Source organism: Anopheles moucheti, chromosome 3, assembly GCF_943734755.1.
Source record: "Anopheles moucheti chromosome 3, idAnoMoucSN_F20_07, whole genome shotgun sequence".
NCBI lineage: Eukaryota > Metazoa > Arthropoda > Insecta > Diptera > Culicidae > Anopheles > Anopheles moucheti.
Genome location: NC_069141.1, coordinates 23631956 through 23644045, shown reverse-complemented (window position 1 = coordinate 23644045; position 12090 = coordinate 23631956). Strand labels below are relative to the sequence as shown.

At 42.1% G+C, this 12090-nt stretch overlaps 1 protein-coding gene across 1 annotated transcript; it reads left to right on the top strand.

The window, feature by feature from the left end:
• Positions 1–2742: 2742 nt before the first annotated feature.
• On the top strand, positions 2743–9375 carry LOC128304786 (Bardet-Biedl syndrome 2 protein homolog). The gene is made up of 11 exons (XM_053042018.1): positions 2743–2883; positions 3102–3285; positions 3360–3479; positions 4293–4402; positions 4536–4941; positions 5017–5571; positions 7020–7120; positions 7261–7470; positions 7616–7779; positions 8167–8315; positions 9275–9375. The coding sequence occupies exons 1-11, from the start codon at positions 2758–2760 to the stop codon at positions 9373–9375; spliced, it is 2226 nt and encodes a 741-aa protein (XP_052897978.1). The 5' UTR covers positions 2743–2757.
• Positions 9376–12090: the final 2715 nt, after the last annotated feature.

Here is a 12090-nt window from a genome sequence, read left to right as displayed (position 1 = left end):
ATCGAAAGTTTCCTCCTAATTTCCAACAGGATTTATCTTTCAACGTTACGAAGGATACTACGGACATCGCACTCCCGATGTTTACGCTAACGGCTCCGAGTAACGATGTGGGTTTATTTTTAATCGAAGTTGACACCACCTACCTTCCAGAACTAATGTTTTTGTTTATTGCTCAACTAAGCCTGTCTCAGACAGCAGACCCGCTATTAGCACCAACAGGCTATTGCGAGTTTACTGCCCACCACGAGAAGGAAGCTGCGCACCAATCCAACACAATACATACGAGCATGTTTGTAGAGCCAGTTACGATGATTTGGTTGAGTGAAAATTAACGCCTTCACTATCTGCTATTTAAGTTCTGTTCCGGTGTATCGTCCGTTTTCATTCGCTTGACAACCGTATGATTGTTCAGTTTTAAACTCTCGGAAGCATTTGATCACCGCGGCTAATCATCGAAATTTTTGGAGTGTTTGTTTTTAAAAGTGCAATGAAGAGTTTAATAACTTTCGGAGCGTTCATCGTACTACTGGCATTCGGTGAGAAATTCGTACAATCGAACCCAGTGCCACAGTTTGGACTTGGTATTGGTTTGATAAGCCCATACAGAGGATACGGTGGATATGGTGGATATGGAGGCTATCCTGGATACGGCTACGGTGGTTATGGCGGATATGGATATGGTGGTTATGGCGGATATGGGAACGGATATGGATACCATCGACACCGTTTCTTCCCTGCACCTCCTGGCATATTGGTTGGATGAGTGGTGAAATGGAAACAACAGTTGGAGGTGATCGCAGAGCCAGTGTTTGCAGTCAATGAAGCTGTTGTGCTAAATTTATAATGTAATACACAATGCAATGCAACATATACTTTAGTAAAATAACATACAAACACACAAAAACACTGTTGAGAAATTACTCAATTCGTTAACACGATAAATGTTAAAATTAAGCCAATCAGCAACATTTTACAACAAGCTAAGTTAGCGTTAGAACTTAGTACTTCGTTCGAAGAGGGAATGACTTCCGAAACATCAAACTGGGGTCGTTCGGCCCCTTTTCCGGGCGGGATCAGTCCAGCAACGGCAGCAACACTAACCAGCGTTTTGCGATCGTTCCGGTAAAAGTAGAGCGTTGTCATTTTTAAGGAATGTAATGCGTCAGCTCGTTTCAATAAAAACATTTCTGTAAATGAATAGAGTAGAAAATCTAACAAATTATTTATAGTTGATGTGTTAATAAAGCCTGTTTTTTTACAAACAAAAGGGATTAAATTTTCAAATGGGTCATTAATCAGTCAAAAGTTAGTAATAACTATGGAATATAATATCTCTCGCAATTGGGCTTAAATTTACGGCCAAAAGAGCTTGTACATGAGATTAAGTTTCTTATTTGTTTTTATTGTCCTATTTTACTACATTTTAAATAATTCCTCTGTTGCAATGGCACATAAGACAGAAACGTATACAAGCTTTTATTAAAATAAAATAATTAACTTCGAATTTTACAACATAATCTAATGGTGTATTGAATAAGGTCAGTTGCGTAAAATTTATAAACTTCTGTCTCTAATATGGTAAAACATTCGTAAATGCATGTCAGTATTGCTTCAAATTTCTTATTATTATTAAAAAATAATAATAAAAAGTATTTGTTAAATTTGGTATTAAATGTTTATTGTTTATAAAATAATATCTAAATGATTTGTTCCGCTTATTATTTTCTCTCAACACAAGCGGTGTTGAAAATACGGTATTGTCGTCATAATAGAAATTGAATTTAAAAAAATCTAAATGATTTGTTACGATCTTATTTTAGTAAACTTCACACAATTAATGTTAAGCCATATTTTGGACATATTATTTAGAAGGAACTTTTCCAGTAAACATTCGTGTCATCCATGCAAATGTAATCTAAAGGTAATAAAAACTGGGTTTCTGTTTTCAATAAGTTGTTTAATCTTAAACAAAAATAAGCATAATCACTATTTTTTTTCAAATTCCTTCTGATTACTTCTGCTTAAATAATTTTTGAGTTATTCTGAATAAAAATTTCCTTTTGCTATACGCTCACCTTTCATAGAAATGGTAATCGTGTACATGCACCTTAACGTTCGAATTTCGAACATGGAACGTGCGGGCGGGACAAATTCACACCACGTTCAATCGTTTACAGTTCGTTTTCAGCGATCGATCGGACAGTACGATCGTGTTGCATTTCAAAGGCGAATGATAAATGGATTAAACGTTATTTACTAAATAGCTTTAAAGAAATGTTATACGAACTAAAGCACAACCCTCGACTGGACCGTGTTCATTACTTGGAGAATTGACTGCTCAATACACTCAGAGCGTCAATCAAAGTTCAACAAACAACTGGAATTGCTCAATCAAATAAGAATTTACAAAACCACTGTACCTGATTAAAATAAAGTAATAATATTTTACAGTTCTTATTAAATAGTTAGCAATCTTGTAAAGCGATGGTACGAATCCTACGGCGCATCATAAACTAATATCATTTCTTAAAACGGAACAATTACATCATTATTTCTCATTCTCAATCCAAACTCCACTATCAACAGGTATGTCAACACGCTTTAGTACGCATGGCCGAAATCCTCGTCACCGCCGTTACCATGGCGTGAATCAATGTACAAACAATCGCAGCGAAAAACAATCGAATCGAGTCTTACTGCAACGTGTCGGTGCAGGACTTTTCGCTACAAATTAACGCGCGGTTCTACTTGTAAGCTATGGACATATCAACGAAACCCGTCTTTTCTTTCTCTCTCAACTATAAAGTGTTTGAAAAGCTGGTGACCTGCGGAAAGTACGACGGGATACATTCCTGTCTGACCATGGTCATCACCGCGGATAAGGTAGGTACTCGTCCACAAGGCTCGTGCTTGACGGTGACCCTCGGACGGGAAGTACAAAATAGTGTGAAACGAAAACAAACACATGAGAAAAAAAAACTCACACCGGACTGGGCACGATCGACTACCGTCACGAATCGAAACGATCTTGAGAGTGTTCATTTCCGCTGTTGATTGACCCAGGTGTGGACTTTCTCGTACCTTAACCCCTCCTTCGCCAGATTCTAATCCACACACCGCACAAACGGTACGGGCTGCAAAACTCGAAACTATCGATTTCGGAAATCAAAAATGACATCGCGCTGCTCAACATGAACTTTCCCATACGTGCGATTGTGGCTGGGCGGCTGAAGAAGGACGACGAGCGTGACGTGCTGGTGATTGGAAGTCCTTCACATGTGCTAGGTTGGTAAGGGAGAAATCTGTGGGTATGGAAAAGGAATTTAACCTTATCGCATTCGATCGCTTTGATTTTGCAGCGTACCACGTGGATGAAAATTGTAACCTGTTCCAGAGAGATTTCCACGAGGGTGTTCGGTCGGCCATGATCGGTTCCTATGCCAACCAGCCGGGCAATACGCTGATCGTCGGTGGCAATGGTGGGTATTTATACGCTTTCACACATTTTATCAAATATAGCAATTTTCGATAAAGTATTTTGAAGATTGGTATTTTTATATTATATTGTAGTTCAAATAGCTATTATAACTTCAAAACTGTACGCCCGAAACTCTATGGGAGTAATGGATAATAGTTTTACAATATTATTTAAACTATTATTTTTTTAAGACTTTCTTTAAGACTTTAAAGATTAAAGCTTTACTAAAGCGTCATTATAGGTAGTATTTCAACAATTTATTTTATATTTTAAACAATTCTCTTACAAAATACAGTACGAAATCCATTACGACATATCTTTACGGCATGCCTTTATTACATGTTTGTTAATTCAAACAAGAATAAATCATTAGAAAAATTAATTGTTTGAATGAGCATGAAGAAGTATATTCCAAATTAACTTTCTCCTAGAGACCTGGAGACTCCATAGCCTTCAGTGCTAATCCTGAGGTATTCCAATAATATAGTCTGGGAAGGCGGTCTTATTTAGGATCTTATGAGGGACCTTCACACGACAGGATTGGTCAAAAATCCCATCCGGACCATCCAAAGGCATATGACCTAGAAGATCGTTACGCCAAGAAGAGATATAGAGTCTGAGAAGTATGTCATTCCCGCCCGTATGGACCAAAAGTTTTAGAAGATTGTATGTAAGAACTTCTATTTCTATGCGTTCAACACATTTGTCACCACAGCGATTTGTTTGTTGAATACCTGTCCGTAGAAACTAATTTGATCGTTAAACGATTAGCCATCAATCAATAATGAAATAATAGAACATCAAATATTTGCAGCCGTCGTGCGGGGTTACAATCAGGACGGTGGCGAAATTCTGTGGCTGATAACGGCCGGTAGCGTGGTTGCACTGCTTCTAATCGATATCGATAAGGATGGCCAAAATGAGGTAAGACGTTATCGCGCTAGACGCTGGGGCGTGTGTGCGTACCGCAGCTAAAGTGATACCAGGCTGTCCCCCGTCTAAAGCATTAGATAAAAGAAAAAAGGGTCTGTCAATGTTCCAATTCGCTTGATTGCAGCTCATCATCGGCACGGATGATGGATGCATACGGATCTACAAGAAGGAAATGCTGCTGCACGAGTTCACCGAGGGCAATGAGATACAGAGCCTGGTCGCCGTGCGTAATGGGCAGTTTATGTACAGTGTGAAGAATGGCACGATCGGTGTTTTTGAGGAGAACGTGCGAATGTGGCGCATCAAGTCGAAAGCACGCGCTACCGCAATGGCCACGTACGACATACTTGGGTGCGAGTCGAAGCAGATGATCGTCGGTTGGAAGAGTGGCAAGCTGGATGTACGTGATCCACGTACCGGGGACGTTTGGTTCCGGATGAAGATGAACGATTTTGTCTGTGGAATTGCATGCAATGATTACCGTGGGATCGGCTTGCTGGATCTTGTCATCGTGACGGCGGATGGGGAAAGTGAGATCGAATCGATGAGATCATCTGACGTAGATTAATTACTGTTTTTTTCTCTCTTCCACTAATCGCACCTAGTCAGAGGTTATACGACGCCAAGCGTTAACATGCTGACGCTGCACAACATCGCGGACGAGGAGATGAGTGCACTGTTGACACAGAAGCAGAAGCTGCTGCTCGAGCTGAAGCACTACGAGAACAACATCAAGTACAACAAGGAAATTCTGAGCAGTACGAGCGAGAGCAATCTGGTGCAAAGTGTGCCGGACAATGTCGGTATTATACCGTCCAATACGCGGCTACAAATTGGCATTTCCACCAGCTACGATAACAACGACATGAACATCGACATTACCGTTTCGACCAACAATTCTACCACCATTCGGGCGGTGCTCATCTTTGCTGATCAGTTGTTCAAGGAGGAAACGCTGATCGCACATCTCACGAAGGATGTGTCGCGCATACTGATACCGCTGAAGACGCTCAAGGATAATGCGCAAGACATCCATATTAAGGCGTTCGTCGGTTATCCGAGCAGTGTGCAGTTTCACGTGTTTGAACTGACCCGACAGCTGCCAAAGTTTGCCATGTACACGATACCGCATAATCTGACCGGTTCGCCAAAGAGTGTGTGTAAGTATTGCGGGGGAAAAATCAATCATTTTCCTTGCAAATTGTTTTCAGCGGTTTTAATTCGAGTATCGCAGAAGAATGTTAAATCATCATCCTATATCTCTCCTTAATAGCTTTCATGACGTTCTCAGGCCGGTTAATGGCAAGCGTGTACTAAACGATAACAGATGTTTCGCTCAGGGTACTCTTACTTGAACTCCTAAACCTCATTAAGAAACTTTCGAGCGAAGTTGAAGTTGGTAACAACTTGATAACTGAGATGCAATAATGGGTAATATATCCTCTAAAAATGAATGTTATATCCGGACGATCTTGAATGTTGTATAATCTTTGGAAGAATCTTTGGAATAATCAAGTAGAAAATGTTCTTCTATTTATAATTAAATTCTATGGGGTGAGGTGACTTCAAATTTAATTCTTAACCAACATATCCAAGACACCCAAGAGATCCAGGCCTGCCATTTCTGACATTCTTTGATTCTATTTAACTGTTATTGCTGGATAGTCAGCGCTGCGTACGGGTGAATAGTTTGACTTCGGGATTTTGGACCGGGCCTGTTGTGTCGAAGACCGACGCCGCTACCATATTTCCCTTCGGGTCGCTCCATCCGAAGAGTCCTGCATACTGATATAAAAGCAAGCCTGAACAGATGTTCAACATCAGTGGAGCCTCAAAACCTCAGGAAAAAGTTACTTAAATATTAATAAATGATTTGGTACAGATGGAAAATATCGACCGTCAACAGATTGTGAAGATTGTGCAATAGGACTGATCACCAAATACAAAGGTCCTATAAACAGGTATTTCAGTTAGAATTCTAAATTTGGATAATATTTTTAAGAGAATTTTACACCGTTCAACTCTAACGACGAAAATCTGCATAGTCTTATCTGCGACAGTAATTTCTAAGCGACCCTCACCTTACAGTAAACAGATGCGCCTTTGTACTGGTTAAATCCTCTTGTTTTCCACACACCACAATCTACTCTTACCTACCATCAATGCTGGGCCATTATCTGCCACAAATCTGTAGTGAGTAAACTGCTGGTTTGACGAAACGTAGAGGAAGGCGCACGGTACAAATGGTACATATCTGTCTGCCCAGCGAAACGAAAGCGATAAGTGTCTGGGAAACGGGTTTTGCATGCTTCTTTGAATTCATCCCCCAAGTACGCCGCGAGGCGAGGCCCCGAATTCGCGTGCATAGTCGGGATTTTTTTTTTGGTTTTGTTGCTACCGCTTGCGTCATGGTACGTTTTTGGCTTTGATGGTGGGGTTAGTGGGTCCCCCGTACATGGTTAAATACAAACCCACCCGATACCCAAGTTCGCCCACCGAGAAGGGTGATGCACTGAAAAGGAATCATGGTGACTTTATGTTTCTTTACTGACTCTTTAATTCTCTCTCTTTTTCTCTCTTTCTCTCTTTCTTCATGATACTACGTCAGCCTACATCAATACACTCCCAACGAAGGATGGCCCGGGGGGAAGTTACGTCGAGTTTCGCATCTCGGAACGTCTGAAGCGAATATGCATCTGGGTCAATCAGGTAAGCCGTTTCTGAGCCGCACAAGAACGATCTTTGGCGCCCGTATATTATTCTTCCGCGTAAGCACCCAAGAATGCACCACAAACCAAGCATACGGGGGGAAGGGCTTATACTTCAAGTGTACGTTTTTTCTTACGTAGAATTTCCTGCTACCGTCCGACATCGAGTACATGACATCAGATGCGGACGCGACGGAGCTAAAGCTGAACCTGATCAGCTTGCGCACGGCTAAATGCGTGTGCCTACACTTTAGCTACGATGGCAAGACGCGCTTCTACACCGAGGACATCGGTCTGGCCGGTGACCTCGTGCAATCGTTGGTGCAGTTTCTGAATATAGACAACATGAACGTAAGTAGATGAATAATGCGACCCCATTGTGTTGCCGAACTGGTCGACCATCGAGCGGTTGCGCTTATGGTACCACCAAGATCGTTCTGGACGTCCTTTACTGTGAAAGAATTTATTTTCCCATCGCTACCCAAACTGCACGCAGTCTACCACGAGCTTTCCGGTTGTGAGCGAAGAAGTGAGGGAACTGTTCCAGAAGCTGCAAGGTCTTCAAGACACGGAGAAGCAGATCAATTCCGAGATCGTGGAGCACATCAATCAGATCAAAAGTCATCTGATACGTGCGGAGGACGCCCGTTTTTATAATGGGTTCGTAGATGTCTCTTTATTTTCCAGTAATATTATTCGCATCGTCTGCATCGTACGTACTCTGTGACGAGCACGAGTTCGACGTAAAAGCAGATTGCAAATTGATATAGCAATTGTCAACCTGCCCTTTACCTCGATCACCTGTGGCACCTTAGCAAGATGTTTCGCACCGTACGTTGAAGATCATTACCCGGTTTGCTGTCATGGCAACATGCAGCGATGATGTCATGTGGCTGTAAAAAGAATCACAGTAATCGAGTCTCTCCTTTCGAGCCTTCTCTGAAAAACACAATTTCTCTCGCACTTTTTCTTCCATTCTTCCGCACTACGATGCCATCATCATCGCCGATTCCAAACCATCGTCGCCGGGTTGCGGTGAAAATGTAGCGAAGACGTCATTAAGTATCACAATGAAATGATGGCCACAAACGAAGATCTGGTAAAGAGCTACAAAATCCGACTGGTCAATACGAACGAAATACAGCTGGCACTGAAGCGCATCCACGGTATCCTGTACAGTGCGTCGAGGTTGCGAGGTAGGTGGGGATAGTGGGCAATGTTAAGTGTTTCTTGCACTTCCAATATGGGCAAACACACCCTACCGTCGTTCAGTCTCGGCGTCCTACAAGGTGTCGCCCGCTCATGCAATGGATGGGGCACGTCAATGAACGATGACACCGAAAACAGCGTTTACTGCACCGGTTTTGGAGTTTCGTTCGCTCACACGTTTTAGTTAAATTGCTTCACGGGCATGAATAATTCAATTTGAAGTGCGTTTCGTACCACTCGGATAAACAGTCTTTTATAATCGGGATTGTTTATAAGAAGAGAGATGGAAAGAGAACCCAAAAGAGCTGCCGTTAAACAGCTCAGTTGACCAACTGGCTTGAAATTTGTCGGAGATTACTTAATCGGTACGATGTCTAAGCTTTTATACGCGATGAGTTCACGTGCTGTTAAATGTTTGGTTCAAACGATCACAAAATTCACATCTTTTTGAGTCTTCCGAGCCTTGATCTTGATGATCTTAATTAAGCAAGTTATCATGCAATTATCATCACCGAGTGAAATTTTAGCTCACTTAACAACGTCCAAACGATGTATATCAGAAGCAACTGGGAATTGCATCAAGACAGAGCAAATACCGCGGCCATGTTTGTTTGAGCAATTTGGAACTGGTATGGCTTTAACCTGTCTATGAATGAACGAAACGTTCGGTGTAGGTGACATAAGCAACAGACTAACGTATTGCTACCACTAACTAGCGGGTTCATTAGCTTTAGCACCGGATGCAGTCAATGTGAGCCTTCGCATAAATGACACACGGGCAATGTGCGAATAATATACTCCTCCATAGCTACACAACTACATTACCCTAGCCCAGCGCCATTGTTTTCGTGCAAACACTGCACCGGATTAAGGGTGTATTAATTTACTTACCTATGTAGTGTTGTGTTTGGTTTCGTTCTCTTTAACGCCCTCGCCCCTACATTAGCTGGAACGCTCGCTTCGGCCATGATAGGCAGGTTCAAGGAGGCACTCAAGACGAACAACATTGATGCGGTGCTTAAAATCATCGAGATGGGAGAAATGTAAGCAAGAAGGGCGAGAGTATTTACCATCAAGTGTTAGTGCAACTAATGGAATAAGCTGATCAACGTTCACATCCAGCCGTGAACATCCACCCTGAGGTGCCGAAAGTGCCGACACTTGATAATGTGTTTTTCATCGAAGAATAAATCGATCGTCGATCAACATAACTTCTGTTAGGCAGGCTCCCTCCAGGGGGATAAAAAACTGGACCAGCGCCAGCCTAGCAGATCAACGAATGGGACTCGTTTGAGTTTTTTTTTTTTGGAATCTACTACCCACATTCAAGTGAGAGCACCGGTACTGCAGCCTGTCCAGGGCCACCATGGAATGGTTGACTTCGATTCTGAGTAGGGGAAAGCTTTTTTCTATCCCACACACCGTGGCATCCTCCTACGCCACCGTTCACGACTGGTCGGGGAAGCTTTCGTAGCAGAAATAAATCAGTGTCGGCAAAGTTCGTTACTTAGTTCCAGTATAGGCACAGTACGATCACCGCTGGAATTGTAACACCACTTCCAATAAAACACATCCTACGTGATCGTCGATCGTGTACACGACCTGGTTGATGACTTCATACCTAAAGCGCTGCACCGGTTCTAATGGGAAACGCCACTGTACTACTTATTATTGACAGCACACTAGTGCGTACGATTGTTACGTACGGCATATAAGGAGAAAGACTAATTGTTCGAACAAAACATGTTTGAAATATAAAATTGATTACTGTACGTTGTACACGCTTAATATCTCTAATGCGTTTTCTTGAGTAAATAAATAAAGGAGTCGATCATGTTTTTCAAACCCTTATTGCCCACTGCAGTAATGGGTCAACATAAAATTGTGCACCCAAATCACAATCATTACAGCTTTCATCCACTTCCACTTTCAAGGTTCGTGACCAATTCGTCCAATGTTCACCGGCTGCTTCACGTCGGTAGCCAACGATTCGCGTAATACATCCAAAAACAGAAATGTGAAAAAACAGGTTTCGCTGCAATAAAAGTCGCCCGAGAACGGTTTTGCGCGATAAGTTGAAGCTACAAAGTCGGCCCAAAGCAGGAAAGATTCCGCCCCTGGAGCCGCCGGCGTTGAGAGAAACGATCTTTCAACAAAAGGTAAGTTTGTCTACCGATCACCAACCCGGCGTTCGAATATCTCGTGAGCATCCAAAAGACAACATATCTGGGCATCTGGGGGAGCCCAACGGTTTGTAAGCTAGCTGTCCAGTAAAACAGCCACCACCACGTTTTGCTGGTGCTTTTCGAACCAAAGACGCCACAACGCGCGTTGGATGGTTGAATGTTTGCAATACATTGCTCAGGGCCATCCTACGGATATGGGGTGATCGTGTGGATGAGGCTTCGTGAAAGGTTTACGACAAGTACGATCGTGTGTTTGACCACCACCAATACTGGCGTGGCGGTACTTCTCCGACATATCGAATGGAAAAGTATCATTCGTAACTTCATTCAATCATTGTATCCAATCAGATGACTTCGAGTTCAGGCTGCTGAAAGTTATCGTACAAATGCACCACAAAAAGATTGCTGAAGTAAGACATTTAAATATATCTTATCTTATCGACGAGGATATCCGATTCTGTGTCGGAAATGGTTTGAAATTGACGCCTCGTTCTTGTTTCTATTTTTGCAACTTCCGCCATTTTGGAACCTGATCATGGCAAGACACGGTCCATCTGAATTCTACAAAGTCGGAGTCGATGAAATTGAGACATCGAAGTGAAATTGTAGTCTGTAAAGTTTTTATATCATTATGACTAAGTTTTCTTTAAAGCAATAGTCGTCTGTCTATACTTTCAGAGGAATTTCATAGAAGGAAAGAGAATTTTAACAACCAAGGACAAAAACCCCTAGAAAAATTTCCCGAATGGCATCAGCTCTCTGGTGTCTGCAGATATCTTCAATTTCCATTGCAGATTTCCTTTTCATTGCCTCTTTTGCCCTCATGCTACCTTCATCAACTAAATGAGATTACATTAAAAGATCAATTATATGGTATATTGCGCATCGACTCCAAATTCTTACCGGAACTGGGTCGTTGAAAGTAGATTGTTTGATAAATCAAAATGGTGAAAGAAATTTTTGGAGAATCTGGTTAAAAAAAACCCTTTTAACAACAACAAACAAATTTTAATCAAGGGATGTTAATAAAACATTGATTTTTTCATAGATTATGTAGCTTAAAGTTATGTATAGCTCATTTCTACGACACGGTAATACAAATTTCATACACTAATCAGATGCACGTGAAGTAGGGGAGGCGAGAATTCCCAACAAACATCTATTTGCGCTCATCGTCAAGGTTGTTGTGGAATGCCGTGTCGATCCGATGCATTTGCACTGATAAGCGCAACAAGCCCCGCTAGATACAATTCCACGCCTCTTTTCAACTGTAGCCTACCTCTCTTAGCTTCCGCAATACGCGTGTAACCGCCACTACTGCTGCTAATCCATCCTCACTCCCTTTGCATCGGTAATGATAAAGTCGCGTGTAACCCATTACTTTAGAATGCAGTTTTTCTTCCACAGTTCCAAATGCGCCTCCACGATAATGTGTCGCTTTATTCACACAATTGTACGCCGAATTTTGTAGACCACAACTTTGTAGTCGATTGATATGGAGGCGACACCATATCGCGGGCAGCAGGTACGTCCCACCGTAGTGCACACTGTTTCGTTCAAAACCGGGGTAACCTTG

Bases quoted from the DNA above. Each gene is read 5' to 3' on its own strand.
- LOC128304786 (XM_053042018.1), top strand. From the start codon at position 2,758: ATGGACATATCAACGAAACCCGTCTTTTCTTTCTCTCTCAACTATAAA. The intron at 5,572-7,019 runs GTAAGTATTGCG...ATACTACGTCAG, and splicing joins CGGTTCGCCAAAGAGTGTGT to CCTACATCAATACACTCCCA. The intron at 7,121-7,260 runs GTAAGCCGTTTC...TTTCTTACGTAG, and splicing joins TATGCATCTGGGTCAATCAG to AATTTCCTGCTACCGTCCGA.